Below are 19755 nucleotides of genomic sequence, written 5' to 3'. Positions count from 1 at the left end.
AAGCCATCAGCATTTTGCTTACAGGAAACATACTTTAAAAACACAAATCAAATGCAAATCAGACAATATGATTCTTATCACTTCTTTTCACCTCTAGGGAATAAGACCATTGGAGGCTCTTCAATATTGGTGAAGCAGGGCATTATTCACATTCCTATCTCCCTCTATCTATCTTTCTCTCTGTGTGTGTCTCCCTCTCCCTCTATCTCCTCAATAACCCTCTTCAAGCTGCGGCTGTTCGTATCACAATAAACATTGTTTTCACTTTGTGCTCTCTTTAGATTCCTCAATCCTATTCACTTCAGCAAAATGAAGTTCGAACACTCACGATTTATGTATTTTGAATGATAATTCTAAAACATATTTACATCCTGGTACCGGTACATACTCTTCACTTGATTTGTCAATTACAGCACCAAATCTGCTTAATGAATTTGAATGGTCTGTTCATGATGACCTCTGTGGTAATAATCAATTTCCTACCATTCTTCAACCTGTTTTCCCATCTAATGTTCCACCATCATCCCGATGGAATTTTACAAAGGCAAATTGATCTTAATACAAAACAGTGTGTATAGACAAACTTAAACCTGAACTTTTCATTGGTGTTCCTGATCCTATAAAATGAGTTTCTGATGAACTAAACACTATAGCTGATAAGTATCCCGAAGTCCTCAGTGGATCCCCACATACGTAAACCATAGTTCAACGAAGACTGCGAACAAGCTGGGAAAGCATGAGAAAGGGCAGAAAAAGCATTTCCGTCATCATCATCAACTCTAACTCTCTCTCTCCCTCTCTTACTTTTAGAGCAGTATTATATAGTTTTCAAGACATAATTCCAAATCACAAGTCAATGAGTATACAAAGATTTACCGACACAATTAAATATACGTTTTGAAATTGACGTATTTTACGTAAATAATTCGAGATATCCGATGTTCAACACAACCGCAGACTGATACCTAAATAGGAGATGTACCCAGTAACCATGATTTTACTTCTAGACAACCGTATGTTCGACTCATCAACCGTTATATGCGTTAAGGGCGTTTAAGTACTGGTTTAGGCATAACATTGTTATAACTATGTTCGACCCCAGTATGGGGATCTACCTTCAACTGTTACCAACCGATAGCCTGTTTTTATACTTGTTCTATATCTTGTAATGTATAGTTAAAATATTTTAATTTGGATTACAAGTTTTAAATTTATATCTGTGATAATCTAGTTGTTATACTGTCCTTCGTTGACAAGTTACGATCACTCTCCACTATACCCTGGATGCATCCACGGCTTGGCCCGATGATTTTATTACCACCCTTGGCTGGCTTTTTATCCAATCAGGTGTCTACACTGGGAAGTTGAGCGAACCAATCACAACTCACTTTTGCTTCATAGATTATCTAACCGTTTAAACCTGGCAACACAATTGATGCAGAGGTACTCTGAAAGAGGTAGAAGGAGTTCTTTCATATATTTTTTTAACGTTTCAGGTCTGTCAATTTGTCTGTATTATTTCCTGAGTGGCACTGCGAACAAACCTTCGCGACTGCGTCCGCTATCTTTGTTGACATTCGCAAGCTCGGATGTAACGGCGGCTTAGCTGATTGGCTACTGTGAGAATGCGGAGCCAGCCAAGGGAGCTTATAAAATCATCGGGCCAAGCCGTGGATGCATCCAGGGTGTAGTGGAGAGTGATAATTACTTGCATTTTTATACCCTGAACACAGAGTAGCCTTGCAATTAGGTTTGAAAATTTCATCACGAAATAAAATCTCAAAAGAATGTTTGCTGTGTATCAAGCACGCTTATGACTATGACAACCATGTGATACTACATTGTGAAAAATTATTAGGTCTCCGAAATAACTTTTTCTCTTCTCTGATTGATCTACTTGATGTTGAAACCTATGTAAATTTCGAAATGTTGGAAGACGACGAAATGCTGTCAACTCTCCAAGGTGCAGATACACAGTTCACACGATCCCTAGTGCGGGACACATACCATGCTGTCATTATAAACTTTGCAAAATATGTCTATCATTTGAAACAATATCTTGAGTTTGTATTTTAATGGAGGCACAAGTGACGCCATCCCTTTGTGAATGTTTCTGTACATATCAATTATCAACTTTGAATAACATTGTCCTGTATGTAAATACTAATGTGTTTTATGTTTGATTGAATTCATGTATCAATAATCTTCGGATTGATTTCTGGAGGAAATAAAGAATCACTCTCTCTCTCCCATTGGGTCGAACTTTAACATGCACGCACGAACCACGCACGTTTTATGAATATTCATCCTGCCTATATTCTCAACATACATGTTACTGAAACAGTTTAAAATTTTCCTTTCTAATCTAACCTTAGTTAATTATTAACACTTTGTATCGATTGGTCCAAGCATTGTACACTACTCTTTGCCCTTGGGTGACGTTAGCCCAACATTCTGGACTTTCCCGAATTAAATCCGGATTTCAACTTGACTCCTTACAGCGCCGTTGTTTGCAAGGATGCGCGGAGTACGAGATTCATCGTGTCAACAAATGTGTGGATGACACTGACAGAAAAATGAGCATTTCTAGTCAGGAAGATGAAGCGAGCAGTGTCGGTATTACTGAGCTGTCTATGCTTTGCTCTCTGTCAAGATGACGAACCAGGTAATGTCAGTACACAACACGTAGCAAATATGTTTGATTGTTTTGATTATTTACAGCTTTGTGAACATTGATTTATCCAAAAAATCATTTCTAAAATCTGTCGATCTAGCAAGTGTCAAAACTTTAGCTAAGAAGTTAATTCATCTAATCGGGGTTTTACCTTACCCTAAAATACTATGGGCCTAAAAGTCCCTAATTAGTACTAAGTTCAAGGTTGTGTAGTGTACTGTACTGCACTGCAGCCCAAGATGTAGTCATTATGTGCTTCACTAATACATGCGCCATACTCATATATATTTATAAGTATGATATATATTCCTGTCTATATAGATATCATATATATGGGTCATTTTCAAAATTGGTAGGATTTTCAATTCTTTATTACAGTAAAATCAAACTCCTCAAAATTGATTTAATTTTTATTCAAATAAAACCTCAAACACTTATTATTCAAAAATACAAACATGCAGACTGAAATGTACTAATTGACCTTTTAATTGATACATATGTAATTAAAAGGGTGGGGGACTGTCCTGACCGTTACCACTTCTTAGTCAGAATATGGATTTTGAAATATAATTCATAAAAATCTTTTAAAGATGGCAGACACAGCTTTTACACAGACTTAATCAAACTTGAAGGTGAAAACTATCATCACGAATCTTGAAAGTGTTATTTTGTATCTTTCATTTATTTACCACAAAATGATAGCATTTTTCTAAAACATTATTATGTATATAACTTTCAACAGGTAATCTGCCAATTTTGACCTCAAAATGTGGTTAAGTATTAATTTCAAAATGACAAGACTAATGATATACCACATTTACTGACTAGTAAACATCTAAATATGTTTTCTTGAACAAAATAATCCTTTTATACTCACAGATTTTTTTTTTATTCGGAACGAGCAGAAAATCCTACCAATTTTGAAAATGACCCATATATCATATTAAGCCCGACTCTTATATATTTATAAGTATGATATATATTCCTATCTATATAGATAGGTATATGTATCATACTGAGAGGGCGCCTATTACAAGCTCATTAATCTGTCAGGAGCTGTTGAGAATTCAGTTCAGTTAGGCCCTAATATTATTGTGCCTCATTTTGTGACTTATTATATAGTTTTACTCTATGTATGTATTCATGCTTTCTTCACATTTCTGCGTTGTTATCCATAAACGTGTCCTGTATTCATGTTCATCCAACTTCTAAATGCCTTTCACCAACATCAATTTACCTGTTGTTAAAATATTTTTTTCAATGATAAATCTTAAATGAGAAAGTTGTAACTTCCTTGTGTCTTTATCAGTTTTATATTAGTCACTAATGAAGCAGACACCAGTGAGTTAAACTGATGGGGTATTGGGTATATTTCTGTATTTTGACTTCGTGTAGGGTACATTTCTCACTAGTAGTACCTCTGTGACAACAATGACCCCTTCAGCATTAGTGAACATTTGACTGAGCATTAGCATAGGCCACTTTTACCATGTTTAACTATATATTATCACAGCTGGAGAACCAGAAATACATTTGAAACCCAGGCATTAAATTTGATGAGGCTGGGGATTTAATGTTAACGTTCACCATTTTTCAATATAAATGCGGAAAATTACTTTAACATGGTTAGATTGGATGGAAAAAATATTGAAGATGAAAAAATTAAGTGTGATACAAATGTTTAATTCCAGATTATGACAACATTCTGTATGGTGGCATCTGGCGATTGCCATCTCCAAGTCCGACTCTTGGAGAGGAGGATGTCTCAAAAGCTGTTCAGGTAAACTTGACACCTGCTCTCAAATTTTCTCGTAAGTTCATGTCATCTATGGAGACACAATTTGCTCAGCAGAGTTGCTTCCCTTTGCTGGAATACTTTTCAAAGCAGAATTAAACTGAACTCTCATGTTGATGCATCTAAAAAATACACGCTATAAAAAATTTATATTTTAATTTTTAAATAAGTGTATATTCAAATGTGAATGTGAGACTCATTAGAGGCATAATGATTGTTTGTTTAAAGCCATGTAAAAATAGTGTAAAGATGTTCTAAGGAAAGTTCAAGCACTATCTGAAACACTCAACTTCGTGAAGCAAATAGATGTTTGTGTATGTCAGTGATGCTAATGATTTGTCATAATCACCCTCAATTAAAACTGGGGTAGCTTGATGGTTAAAGCGTCCGCTTGTCACGGCGAAGACCCGGGCTCCATTCCCCACATGGGTACAATGTGTAAAGCCCATTTCTGGTGTTCCCAGCTGTGATATTGCTGGAATATTGCTAAAAGTGATGTAAAAACTCGCTCACTCACTCACTCACTCACTCACAACTGTCATGGGGTGACAATCACTGAGTGTAACACAAATATTGATTGCATTAACTAATGACAAACATCTCCAATAACATAATTGGGTCTAAATTATTATTATTCTTGGCCGACTTAATTTCTTAAGGGCACACCTAAATATTGATATAAGTTCTACCTAAATATTGATATAAGTTCTACTTAAATATTGATATACATTCTACATGCTACATTTCAACAAGAAACCACACAGATCTTTTCAATCTCTGAACCGAAAAGGTATTGAGATGTTGTGCCTTGTTTTCAGTTACTATGGCAACATGTTTCAACTGATGCCACCTCTGTTTCAGACAGCCATAGCATTTCTGGACCAAAGAAAAACTCATAACATAAGGAAATCTGATGGAGGTCTACATCCATACAGCGTTCGAAACATTCTCAAAATGGTAAAGCGATTCATATTGAATGTTGATCATGTTTTTCATATAGAGATGTGAGTAAGTATGGTTTTATTCTAGCAATATCACAGCGTGTGTCACGAGATGGGTTTCACACATTGTACCCAAGTGGGGAATCGAACCCAGTTCTTCGGTGTAACGAACGGACACTTTAACCATTCAGCTACCCACCACCCTCAAATAGACATGGTCCCCGTTCCAAGTGGATGTGCAATCACTCTCAACTACCGGCAGATCTACACAGCTGAATAAGTTGTCTTGAACTCACATCTTACTATATTTTTCCCATCTTAAGCCTTACTGTGTGAAATTCCGGTTTGTTGGAAACACAATATATAGTCCAAAGAGAAAAAATGAGCTGAAACTCACCCTGGTAAGTTGACATGTTCTAACTGAAGTGAGTGTCTTTCATTCCATAGTGCAGTGGAGTAGCCTATTGGTTCACACCACACTAGTTTGATTCCCCAAATGGTTACAATGTGTGAAGCTCATTTTTGGTGTCCCCTGCTGTGATATTGCTGGAATATTACTAAAAGCTGTGTAAAACCTACCTGCCTACACCTACCTACCTACCTACCTACCCACCCGCCTACCTGCCTGCCTACCTACCTACCTACCTACCCACCTACCTACCTACCTACCTACCTACCTACCTGCCTGCCCACCTACCTACCTACCTGCCTACCCACCTACCTACCTACCCACCTCACTCACTCACTCTAAATAAATCATATTTCATCTGAATGTCTCACCTTGGATCACAGGCTCTGTTGTTCTAATTTCATCACAATGGTCTAGCCGTTACCATAGTGACATTGGCATCAGAATATATTCATTTCAAATTCTAGTGAAATAACATTCCGTGCCCTATTTGACTTTGATTTACCTTTGAGCAAAAATAAAAATAATGTCCAAGAGAATTTCTGCTATCCCATGCTGTGATATTGCTGGAACATTATATGCTAGAATCGGCGTACAACTAAAATCTCTCACTTTTTTTAAACATTATAAAAGTGACACAAAACCAAACTCAGTCACACATAAATCAAATTTTTGTTTTGTGCATTTTTTTATTATTTTTCAGAAACTTGCATTTACAAGTGACGACCGAGAACCCTACCTTTACAGTGTCATGTCCCAGGAAGACAAACCAAAGCCAATGTCGACATTGCTTGTGTTTGGAACCACATACATATTCCAAATTACTTGGACGTCCAAAGATTTTATTTTCAAACACAATTTTATTGTGACAATGTATCCTAAAGGGAATTTTTACATATTTGCTCACACATCCATGAATGAGGAGTTTTCTCCTCATCAGATGAACAATCAAACCACAGCAGCACAGGAGGAGTCTAACTCAGCAGTATGTTCAGTGTTGTTTAGTGATGGATCTTCGGATCCTGCTCTGTTTTCTACAAGATCCTGCACACTGCGGAGGGCGGACGTTCTGAAGGATCTACATTCCTGTGATAACAGGCTCCAGGGGAGCTTGTATACAGACATTGGTGCTCAGACTGTCTCAAAGTCCTGTGTTAAAAGATCTGATATCTATTTAAATTTTACAGTAATGACTTACAATACATGGAACTTTAACTCTAGGCCTGAGAAGGGGAGCCATTATTATGTGGACAGGATCAAAAGGCTTGGACAGGTAATTCTAAACTCAGCAATGTGATTGCCTTCGTTAGTGAGTGAGTGAGTTTAGTTTTACGCCGCATTCAGCAATATTCCAGCTATATGATGGCAGTCTGTAAATAATCGAGTCTGGACCAGACAATTCAGTGATCAATAGCATGAACATCGATCTATGAAAATGGGATGTGATGACATGTTTCAACCAAGTCAGCGAACTTGACCACCTAATCTTACAACAAACATGGGTTACTGAAGATCAAATCTAACCCAGATCTTCAAGGGTCTTTTGCCTTCTTTAAGTAATCATTATGACAAACCATGTTTTTATATTCTTGACAGATGAAAGTGAGTCAGTGGTAGTGGTGGTCCGATAAATTGAAATAATCGAAGATTGGTCGCAATGACTAAACAACCAAGCAATTGATCATGTTTTCTCATAAACGAACACAAATAATGTTAGAACACTTGTTTGCACTGACAATATTTATCACAAGGTTGATTTTGTCTGTTTCATTTCATAAGCACTACAAGCTCATACCCAGCCATGATTGAATTTATCTTAAAGACTCCAGGAAATTTATGTTCCTAATATACTAGTCATCCTTTGAAATTTGCAAATGCATTTTGTGCAATTTGCCCCCCGAAAGAACTACATGTTTTTTCGTTATTTCCTATAACCAGGAAAATGTAATAAATGACGCTAACCAATTATTTTCAATGATTGATCGGTTGTAATGAACCAATAATCAATTATGAGATTTTAACCAATTCCCCAAACTAGTCAGTGGGTTGGGTTTTTATGCTGCTTTTAGCAATATTCTAGCAATATCACATTCAAGACACCAGAAATGATCTTCACACATTGTAACCATGTGGGGAATCAAACCCGGGCCTTCAGCATGATGAGAGAAAGTTTTGACCACTAGGCTACCCCACCGTCCACAGATGAAAGTGATTGAATTTGTAGTAAATGAATTATTAAAAATGCTATGTTTCTTTGGAAATATACATTTTTTGAATATTTTCTTCAGAAATTGATTTCAGTATGCTCATATCGAACTGATGAAGACACTTATTTATAAACAATACAAATTCCTTGTTGTTTCAACTGAATTGGAATTTCCACGAATCTTTAATTATCAATAGGGCTGTACAGAACAGGTGGTTGAAATGTTGATTGGCTGGACATTATTGAATCAAATGATTTGAGGATAGTTGTCCCTGTTGTCCGGTGTCAAGTAAAGTTATTGCTTGTGAAAATACAACCAGCTCATTTTCCACAGTTTGTGATAAAGTTGGGTAAGGCCAGTGTTTAAAAATCCCAAAATTCCAAGCCAGACAGCTTTAAAAAATTACCAGTCCAGATATAAACTTGCCTGTCCGGTTTTCAACAATAAAAAAACAAAATAAAATCAAGTTTGTGAATACTTTACTGCATGTATTGTAGCGTTAAGGCTAAGGTACTTAATAATTGTTTGTTATTATTACTTCTATGAGTGGCATTTTAGAAGTTGGGAAGTACAAAATAGACAAACTTTATGGATAACAAGTTCTTTATTGCATGAGTGCGATGTTTTCACGTATTCTTGTACTGTTGCACTCACAAAATAAAGAGGTTTGTCTATATTGTATGTACTCATGGTAACTGTCAAGACTGAGGTTGGTCTTTGGGTCTTTTAAGGTGATAAATGACTACAAGCCAGACATCATAGCATTCCAGGAGGTGAGGTTTGAATACCAGAAAGGTGGATCCCTGGGACCAAATCAAGCTCAACACCTTGCAGACATGCTTCAGGGGTACCAGGTGAGGTCTGTGTACAGGAGGAGATCTAGCTGACATACTTCAGGGGTACCAGGTGAGGTCTGTGTACAGGAAGGAGATCTAGCTGTCATACTTCAGGGGTACCAGGTGAGGTCTGTGTACAGGAGGAGATCTAGCGAACATGCTTCAGGGGTACCAGGTGAGATCTATGTACAGGAGGATATCTAGCTGTCATGCTTCAGGGGTACCAGGTGAGGTCTGTGTACAGGAGGGAGATCTGGCGGACATACTTCAGGGGTATCAGGTGAGGTCTATGTACAGGAGGAGATCTAGCTGTCATACTTCAGGGGTATCAGGTGAGGTCTATGTACAGGAGGAGATCTAGCTGTCATACTTCAGGGGTACCAGGTGAGGTCTGTGTACAGGAGGAGATCTAGCGTACAGGAGGAGACATGCTTCAGGGGTACCAGGTGAGATCTATGTACAGGAGGATATCTAGCTGTCATGCTTCAGGGGTACCAGGTGAGGTCTGTGTACAGGAGGGAGATCTGGCGGACATACTTCAGGGGTATCAGGTGAGATCTATGTACAGGAGGAGATCTAGCTGTCATACTTCAGGGGTACCAGGTGAGATCTATGTACAGGAGGAGATCTAGCGAACATGCTTCAGGGGTACCAGGTGAGATCTATGTACAGGAGGAGATCTAGCTGTCATGCTTCATGGGTATCAGGTGAGGTCTATGTACAGGAGGAGATCTAGCTGTCATACTTCAGGGGTACCAGGTGAGGTCTATGTACAGGAGGAGATCTAGCTGTCATGCTTCATGGGTATCAGGTGAGGTCTATGTACAGGAGAAGATCTAGCTGTCATACTTCAGGGGTATCAGGTGAGGTCTATGTACAGGAGGAGATCTAGCGAACATGCTTCAGGGGTACCAGGTGAGATCTATGTACAGGAGGAGATCTAGCTGTCATGCTTCATGGGTATCAGGTGAGGTCTATGTACAGGAGGAGATCTAGCTGTCATACTTCAGGGGTACCAGGTGAGGTCTGTGTACAGGAGAAGATCTAGCGGACATGCTTAAGGGGTACCAGGTGAGGTCTGTGTACAGGAGGAGATCTAGCTGTCATGCTTCAGGGGTACCAGGTGAGGTCTGTGTACAGGAGGAGATCTAGCTGTCATGCTTCAGGGGTACCAGGTGAGGTCTGTGTACAGGTGAGGTCTGTGTACAGGAGGGAGATCTAGCGGACATGCTTCAGGGGTACCAGGTGAGGTCTGCGACACAGGAGGGGAGATCTAGCTGTCATGCTTCAGGGGTACCAGCTGAGGCCTGTGTACAGGAGACAGATCTAGCGGACATGCTTAAGGGGTACCAGGTGAGGTCTGTGTACAGGAGACAGATCTAGCTGTCATGCTTCAGGGTACCAGGTGAGGTCTGTGTACAGAAATCAACTTACATGCTGAAAGAGTGTCAGGGAAGGTTTTGCCCCATTCTTTTTACCAAGATGATAATGATAATATTATTTTCAATTTCTGAATACCCCAAAATATTTCATAAATTATATTTTGCATCACTTAATCATCTACTTGTCTGTCACATTTATTTTTAGTTGTATATATAACATTTTGACAAGGCATTGTTGCTAAAGAATCATGATTTCTTTCTAAGCATAAACTCAGGGAACTATTGTGAAGGAAATATGATTCATTTTTAACCCTGGATTATTTGAACGCTGTCTGAGTGGCCACCTCCCGACTCACATGTTCCAGTTTGTGTACCAGCCGGCACAGCTCCAGCCAAACAGTGTGAGGGATGGACGGACAGAAGAGGGTGTGGCTGTCTTCTCGCGCTACCCCATCATATCTCACCACTCACTGCCTCTCTTCAGGTAGGCTTTTACTTGATTTATTTATTTGAGGAATGGATGTTGGAACAGGATGCTGTTTAATAGATACAAAAAAGTCCAAAATTTCCACACACACAGACACACATCATATGCGCCCGACTCTGATATATTTATAAGTATGACCTATATATATATATCTTATACATATAGGTCATACTTATAAATATATCAGAGTCGGGCGCCTATGACACACATGCAGACACACACACACTTTGAAGACTTTCTAAATGTGTGAACATTGGAATGTTGTTTTAAGTTTGGATGGGACTCGGACCAAAAAAGCACCAGAATTTGTACTTTACTGAGAAAGAGTAATCCCAGAGTATGTTTTAATTGAAGACATTGTGTGTTCATATTTCCTGTACAACTTATCTACCGTGAAGATCGGGGTTAAAATTGGCCTTCAGAAACCTAAGCTTGGAACGGATGATGAACGGGATCGGATGGTCAGGCTCATTAATCTCTCATGTTTCAGGAATCAAAGTAACAGTGCCGACCTTCATCAGAGAATGTGTCAGCATGTCGAGGTTCAACTTCCGAATCAGAAAACTGTAAGTTGACTGTCTCCTTACCTACTGTAGATGGTGTAGCCATGCAAGGAGCATCAGTCCCTGAGAGTGGTCTCCCTTGAACCACACCATACAAAGCTCCTTCTCAACCACAGAAAAACTATCCCTTACATTCACGCAGCAGCAGTTACATGATAATTGATACTCAACTGACAAACAAAGAAATAATTAAGCTGGGGAAGAGTATTTGGCATAACCAATCAACACTTGTGTTTACTGTTGAGTTTGTTGTGAGTTTAACTCCATACATGGCTGCAGACGGTCTAGCAGTGTGCGGAGCTGTGACTGGTGGTATCAAAAGTCTAGAGAGCTCCGCATTTAGCAAAGTCACTGTGTGGAGCTTGGCACTTTACTTATGCCCATGGCTTAAACCCTGGTTTTGAAAAGGCAATGCTCAGAGCTTTCATTCCACATCAAGCTCAGTGTTATAACTGAAATTATAAACAATAACTACACAAAATATTTTACTGAAACATGATGCATCAGATAAGAGGTCATTTGAGCTTTATTAACAGGGATTCAGTAAATTCTGAATCTGTTTGAGTGGTGTTCAGGCTGTTTGGGTCTGTACATCAGGACTCCAGATGATCTCTCCTTGAGCCAGTGGGTATTGACTCACAGTTTATCTTTTGTATTTGATAGTGATAGACATTTCATGTGGCAACTTATCTGATGAGTTGGTCAGATTCTGGAATATGGATGATAGTAGTTAAGCGTATGCAAACTGTATAGATTGTTGGTCTTAATAATCACTGGTCTGCCTTATCCAGATTCCGTATTTTACAGGGCATGGGGTAGCTTAATGATTAATGTGTCAGCTTGTCAAGCCGATGACCCAGGTTCGATTCACCACATGGGTACAATGTGTGAAACCCATTTCCGGTATATCCCATACTGTGATATTGCTGGAATATTGCTAAAAACGGTGTAATACTAAACTCACTCACTTCAATCATTTAAAGGCAGCAGTCTTTCAGCTGGTATTTTGTCATGTGAGACATTAAACAGCCAACACTAAAGACAGGGATTCAGAATATTCTAAATCTGTTTGATGGTGTTCAGGGCTGTGCATCATGGCTCCAGACTGAGTGCAGGCCATTGGGTATCGACTCACCGTTTTTCTTTCACGTTGGATATTGATAGCTAATAATGGTCCAATGTATAGCAGGGCGTGGAGTCATCCCATAACTGACATCCTTACCTTGTCAGCTTGCTGACAGGGGTAACCTCTTTGGTCATGTGGACAAGGCGTCCGACTTCGGATCAGAAATCTGTGGTTCCATCCCGGCACTCGAAAATTTTTATGGCCGCTACACTGGTGCCCAATGTGGGGCTGAGCATGTACATATTAAATTTGAGAAAAATAAGTCCCATTGAGTGTTTGATCGGCATTCTAGAAATTGGGGAGTCAAAATGAATCATACAACTCTATGGATGACAACTTTTGTTTATTGCATAGAGCAACAACAAGGTGTCATCCATAAAGTTGTGTGCTTCATTTTTAAGTCTGTACCCTGCTATACGGCCCAGCCGTGCCTTCTTTTGACAGGGGAGTATTAGCAGGCCGTGGACTCATCACACAGATGACATCCTTACATTGTCAGTGTAGCAGATTATGGAGTCATCCCACAGATGACATCCTTACATTGTCAGTGTAGCAGATTGTGGAGTCATCCCACAGATGACATCCTTACCTTGTCAGTGTAGCAGATTATGGAGTCATCCCACAGATGACATCCTTACCTTGTCAGTGTAGCAGATTATGGAGTCATCCCACAGATGACATCCTTACATTGTCAGTGTAGCAGATTGTGGAGTCATCCCACAGATGACATCCTTACATTGTCAGTGTAGCAGATTGTGGAGTCATCCCACAGATGACATCCTTACATTGTCAGTGTAGCAGATTGTGGAGTCATCCCACAGATGACATCCTTACATTGTCAGTGTAGCAGATTATGGAGTCATCCCACAGATGACATCCTTACATTGTCAGTGTAGCAGATTATGGAGTCATCCCACAGATGACATCCTTACATTGTCGGTGTGTAGCAGATTGATTGGAGTCATCCCACAGATGACATCCTTACATTGTCAGTGTAGCAGATTATGGAGTCATCCCACAGATGACATCCTTACATTGTCAGTGTAGCAGATTGTGGAGTCATCCCACAGATGACATCCTTACATTGTCAGTGTAGCAGATTATGGAGTCATCCCACAGATGACATCCTTACATTGTCAGTGTAGCAGATTGTGGAGTCATCCCACAGATGACATCCTTACATTGTCAGTGTAGCAGATTGTGGAGTCATCCCACAGATGACATCCTTACATTGTCAGTGTAGCAGATTATGGAGTCATCCCACAGATGACATCCTTACATTGTCAGTGTAGCAGATTGTGATTGGAGTCATCCCACAGATGACATCCTTACATTGTCAGTGTAGCAGATTGTGGAGTCATCCCACAGATGACATCCTTATCTTGTCAGTGTAGCAGATTGTGGAGTCATCCCACAGATGACATCCTTACATTGTCAGTGTAGCAGATTGTGGAGTCATCCCACAGATGACATCCTTACATTGTCAGTGTAGCAGATTGTGGAGTCATCCCACAGATGACATCCTTACATTGTCAGTGTAGCAGATTGTGGAGTCATCCCACAGATGACATCCTTACATTGTCTGTGTAGTAGATTATGTGTATGGCAGATTGTGAGTCATCCCACAGATGACATCCTTACATTGTCAGTGTAGCAGATTGTGGAGTCATCCCACAGATGACATCCTTACATTGTCAGTGTAGCAGATTGTGGAGTCATCCCACAGATGACATCCTTACATTGTCAGTGTAGCAGATTGTGGAGTCATCCCACAGATGACATCCTTACATTGTCAGTGTAGCAGATTATGGAGTCATCCCACAGATGACATCCTTACCTTGTCAGTGTAGCAGATTATGGAGTCATCCCACAGATGACATCCTTACATTGTCAGTGTAGCAGATTATGGAGTCATCCCACAGATGACATCCTTACATTGTCAGTGTAGCAGATTGTGGAGTCATCCACAGATGACATCCTTACCTTGTCAGTGTAGCAGATTGTGGAGTCATCCCACAGATGACATCCTTACATTGTCAGTGTAGCTTAGATTGTGGAGTCATCCCACAGATGACATCCTTACATTGTCAGTGTAGCAGATTATGGAGTCATCCCACAGATGACATCCTTACCATGTCAGTGTAGCAGATTGTGGAGTCATCCCACAGATGACATCCTTACATGTCAGCTTGCTGACAGGGTTAACCTCTTTGGTCCTTTTGGCACTTTTTATGGCCGCTACAAATACAGTGCCAGATTCCATGATTCCAGGTCCATATCTTCAACACGCACCTGTCTTTTGAGTCATGAAGCCAGGAGCAGTCAGTGAGGGAAATGTGGAACTACATGGGCAAGTTTGAGGAGCAGCCATTTTGACAGGGGACTTAAATGCTGAACCACAAGAGAATGCAATAAGGTTGGTCATGACAACTTTGTAATAATTTTTTGTTTGTTTTGCAGTGTTTGCCAACATAATTATGCCTTTCTTCAGGCATATAAGGTGTATATGTTATGAGAATATTTTAGTTGAGATCTTGATGTAGAAACTCAAATTATGATGTTTCAGAGTGACTGATGGTTGTTTTGAAGTTTCTCAGTCTTGTTTATTATTGTATGTCAATGAGTTAGTATGATTTTACACTGCTTTTGCAATATGTCCAGCAATAAGCAATGTCACGGTGGGGGACACCAGAAATGGGCTTCACACATTCTACCCATGTGGGGCTTGAGCGTGACAAGCCAACACTTAGAAACCACTAGGCTACCCCCTCTGCCCTATGTATGTTCTGAAGTGCAGTTGTTGTATTATTGATACATTTTCAGCTCACCTGAAATGTTAGCCTAGGGTAGCCTAGGGTTTCAGCTCGTCACATCGAAGACTTCGGGTTCGATTGCACATGAGTACAATGTGTGAAGCCAATTTCTGGTGTTCCCAGTCATGATATTGCTGGAATATTACTTCAATTATCCAGCCTCATTTAAGAATGTCGAGTTTTGATTGGTTCCATTGACTCTGATAAAATACCATGTACACCGTCCGCGATCCGCGAGCAGGGAGTACAAAAGTCATATTATCCTGCCCGCGCCTCGGTGACCACGCCGGTGAGAAAGCCATTACATCGCCAAGCCTTTAGTAACGTGCGCTGCATTGAGGTCAATCAGCTGTTTGTCAACATGTCGATTCGATGCATATTGTTTTCTTTTGATTTAGTAAAAAAAATTCTGGCTAGATAAAAAGCGTTATCACATCATGTCAAGGGACATACGGCGTTTTATCAGTCCTGAGTAAGGTTGTATTCCCAAGCCGAGGCGTAGGTGAATCAACCTTATGGTGAACTGATAAAACCCACAGATTTTCCCTCAACACCATGCGAGATGATAACTTATAGTCAAGGGGGTAAAACTCAAAAGTCACTCACTCACTGAAAGTTAGTCATAGCTGGCTTTTCTTCATCTCAGGTTTTGTCTGGCATGCATACTAAACATCTTTTCCCTCATGAACCCCTTGATCAATGGAACTGCGAAACTTCCCAAAATGATGAGTATTGAATCAGGAGTTTCACATTCTCTTTAATATGGCCGCCATCAACACCATATTTGATTTTCCCTAAGAATTTCATGAAATTTAGTCAATATATATATATTTGGTAGTGGGGGTCAGCTCATGTTCCAGGTGTTTTTGAAGTTTGTTTCACAATGGCCATTTTTATAAAAACAAAAACCTCTTTCAAGACTTATGGAGCTGAACTTTGTATGTTTCCTTTCTTTTGGTTCCATTAAGTTTGGTATACTTTTAGACCTCAGTGTTTGTGCAAAACTATTTGAATATTAGTGGTAACAGCTCCCTTTTCGTCTTTGTTGATAGTTATACATTTTGTGGGTGAGTTTCAGTGCTGTCGCTTTAGTTTTGTGTCAATTCAAACCTCATTATCTTAAATTAAGAAGTATTCAATTATTCATATATAGATAAAAATAATTTTGTTTCACATGTAGGTACCTGCAAGAAAAACATCTCTGATAGACACATGGCAGCATCTCCATGGCAATGGAGGAGGATACACATTCAACACTTTAAATAAGGATCTCACAAAAGGGTAAATCCACATAGCTGTCATTTCTTGTAGCTATGACAAGTCAGCACTACTGCCACGACCGTATATGTATAGTAATATGAAAGAATTGGGTAGTCCTTGACTTATTTTGAGTAAAGTATGGAAGGGGCACTTGTAACTTGGTGTTCTGTAATACATTATGAGTAGTATTGACAATGTATTCAATGTATTATTAACATAAAGATATTTTAATTCTCAGTCTGAGTGAAGCATTCTGACTAGCATATGTGATCTCTGTATCTTGGAAATGAATCCAACTGGGGAGTTCCAGATGCAAACATTAAGGCAGTGTTGTAATATTGTTGTGGATGTTGTATGCAACCTGTTGTTTCTCAGCATCATGACGTCTTCACCCAAAAAGGTGTTGTACCAAGGGTGTGTTTGGTTTGTCCAATAGTTTCTATTGCTAATATCAAACTTTACAAACATAAAGTAAAAAATGGAGGTCAAATCTGATTGGCTGAAAATGTATACATCCATCATGGGCAGTAACTGGTGATAGACACATACAGAGATTATTTATTTGTTGTTTAACGCTGCCCCTCAGCAATATCAAATCAATTTGGTAAATAGTCAAATATGGACCAGACAATCCAGTGGTGAGGTGAGGTGAAATTGGGTTTTACGTCGTGCTTGAGAATATTTTGCTCATATGACGACGTGCCTGCATCAATGTATGTGTACGTGCGGCTGCTGCTTGTACTAGCCCAGACTGAAGCTGGTTTTATAGTTCTAGCCCACTGAGATACCACACCGCAGTGAAGCACCTAATACCCCACTCAGACACATTATACTGACTCGAGGCCAGACAGTCCTTGTTGTACCCAGTAATGCCGAAAGTGCCAGGCAGGGACCAACAAGTACCATATTTTAACGTCTTTTGGTATGACGCAATCAGGGGATCGAACTCCGCGACCTTCCGCTCTCCGGGCGGACGCTCTGCTTTCACTACACCAAGGAGGCGGTCTAATCCAATCCAGTGACTTACTTGAGCATCGATCTGTTGGGATGTGATGACATGTATCACCCAGGACAGTGAGCTTGATCATCCCATCCCAACAGTCACATCTTGCTACAAGCATGGGTTGCTGAAAATCAATTCTAATAGGGCGAGGTATGGTATTGAGTAAAGACCATATTGTGATACTGATCACTTGTTGGTTGCAGATTGATTACATCTTTTTGAGAAGCCAGAAAAATATCCACATCTTGGACACAGAAGTGCTAGACGATGGAAAGAGGGGGTAAGAAAGAGATTGTGGTGGTGTGTGGTCCTGTGCATCGAGCTCAGGTCACAAATCAGTTAAGCAAGGGCCACCCTTTATGATAACTTGGATTACAGATTTTTCAACTGAAATGCAGATTTTGTTTTGGGGACACTTTGATTTGACATATCAAAATGAATGGTAGGAGTGAGTTAGAATTTATCGTCACATTGGCAATATTTCAGTCATATCATGACGAGAACAATTAATTTTATACATAGTGAATAATGGTAAATTGTAAAAACCTGTCAACGAAGGACAGTCAAATAACTAGATTATCCCAGATTCGAATTTAAAACTAGTAATTAGATCTAAAACAGTTTAACTAGATTATCCCAGATTCGAATTTAAAACTAATAATTAGATCTAAAACAGTTTAACTATAGATGACAATACAATGTTAAAACAGGCTATATACTACCAACAACTGAAGGTAGATCACCATACTAGGGACCATGGGGACTTACAGTACTATATATACAGAATGCCAGCAACTGAAGGTAGATCACCATACTAGAGACCATGGGGACTTACAGTACTATATATACAGATCACCAACAACTGAAGGTACATCACCATACTAGGGACCATGGGGACTTACAGTACTATATATACAGATCACCAACAACTGAAGGTAGATCACCATACTAGGGACCATGGGGACTTACAGTACTATATATACAGATCACCAACAACTGAAGGTACATCACCATACTAGGGACCATGGGGACTTACAGTGCTATATATACAGATCGCCAACAACTGAAGGTACATCACCATACTAGGGACCATGGGGACTTACAGTACTATATATACAGATCACCAACAACTGAAGGTACATCACCATACTAGGGACCATGGGGACTTACAGTACTATATATACAGATCACCAACAACTGAAGGTACATCACCATACTAGGGACCATGGGGACTTACAGTGCTATATATACAGATCACCAACAACTGAAGGTACATCACCATACTAGGGACCATGGGGACTTACATTGCTATATATACAGATCGCCAACAAGTGAAGGTAGATCACCATACTAGGGACCATGGGGACTTACAGTACTATATATACAGATCACCAACAACTGAAGGTACATCACCATACTAGGGACCATGGGGACTTACTGTACTGTATATACAGATTACCAACAACTGAGGGTAGATCACCATACTAGGGTCCATTGGGACTTACAGTACTATATATACAGATCACCAACAACTGAAGGTACATCACCATACTAGGGACCATGGGGACTTACTGTACTGTATATACAGATTACCAACAACTGAGGGTAGATCACCATAATAGGGACCATGGGGACTTACAGAACATTTGCATGAATAGCAGGAGGGAACGAAAATTTATAAGTCAGTCGTTTCTGCCGCAGTCTATGAAAGAACAAAATGTTTCTGACATGTCGTCATTCCCATCTGACCTATTGATTAAGGATTAAACAACATTTATATGACATATATTTTTTTATTTGTGTTTCAGAGAGAAGGCTGCCTCCGACCATGTTCCACTTGTTGCAAACTTTGGTTTTTCATGAATCGAAATAAAACAAATAATAAATGAAACAGTTTTGCTTCTCTTGCTTCTGGGGACTCGGTTCAGAATAGGTCATTGGAAGCAACTGAACAGAGTCAGGTGGACAGTTCGGAGATTTGGTCATAGTGAGTATGGGTTAACGGGGTTTTTTTTTTTAATATTCCATCAATATCAAGATGGGAACACCAGAAATGGGCTTCACACATTGTATCCTTTTGGGGAATTGAACCCGGTCTTCCGCTAAGGACAAGCGGATGCTTTAACCATTAGGCTACCCCACCACCCACTTCTTCATAGTATCACAGCAGCAATCATAGGTTCGTTTGATCCAGATAAACAAATTATCCTAATCTGTCTAATGAAATAGGAAAAGAATGAGGTAAGGGCTGGCTGAACA

General features: G+C 39.7%; 1 protein-coding gene across 2 annotated transcripts; it reads left to right on the top strand.

Annotated features, from left to right (window-relative positions):
* Positions 1 to 2519: 2519 nt before the first annotated feature.
* Positions 2520 to 19387, top strand: LOC124287849. 2 transcript variants are annotated; one of them, XR_006901329.1, is made up of 11 exons: positions 2520 to 2665; positions 4366 to 4454; positions 5331 to 5426; positions 6523 to 7092; positions 8758 to 8880; positions 10610 to 10728; positions 11222 to 11297; positions 14692 to 14836; positions 16414 to 16514; positions 17700 to 17776; positions 19305 to 19387. XR_006901329.1 is itself a non-coding variant. In XM_046724328.1 (8 exons), exons 1-8 carry the CDS (start codon positions 2599 to 2601, stop codon positions 12453 to 12455), a joined length of 1218 nt encoding a protein of 405 aa, XP_046580284.1. In that variant the 5' UTR covers positions 2520 to 2598; the 3' UTR covers positions 12456 to 12908. The 2 variants fall into 2 exon arrangements, 1 of the variants encoding a protein (XP_046580284.1); XM_046724328.1 differs by lacking the exons at positions 14692 to 14836; positions 16414 to 16514; positions 17700 to 17776; positions 19305 to 19387 and adding an exon at positions 12378 to 12908.
* Positions 19388 to 19755: the final 368 nt, after the last annotated feature.

This window comes from Haliotis rubra, unplaced genomic scaffold, assembly GCF_003918875.1.
Source record: "Haliotis rubra isolate DU_JTF1 unplaced genomic scaffold, ASM391887v1 Scf407, whole genome shotgun sequence".
In the NCBI taxonomy this organism is placed as follows: Eukaryota; Metazoa; Mollusca; class Gastropoda; order Lepetellida; family Haliotidae; genus Haliotis; species Haliotis rubra.
The sequence above is the reverse complement of the archived record's forward strand: the minus strand, read 5'-3'. Positions and strand labels throughout refer to the sequence as shown.

Bases quoted from the DNA above. Each gene is read 5' to 3' on its own strand.
- LOC124287849 (XM_046724328.1), top strand. From the start codon at position 2,599: ATGAAGCGAGCAGTGTCGGTATTACTGAGCTGTCTATGCTTTGCTCTC. The intron at 7,093-8,757 runs GTAATTCTAAAC...GGGTCTTTTAAG, and splicing joins GGATCAAAAGGCTTGGACAG to GTGATAAATGACTACAAGCC. The intron at 10,729-11,221 runs GTAGGCTTTTAC...CTCATGTTTCAG, and splicing joins CACTCACTGCCTCTCTTCAG to GAATCAAAGTAACAGTGCCG.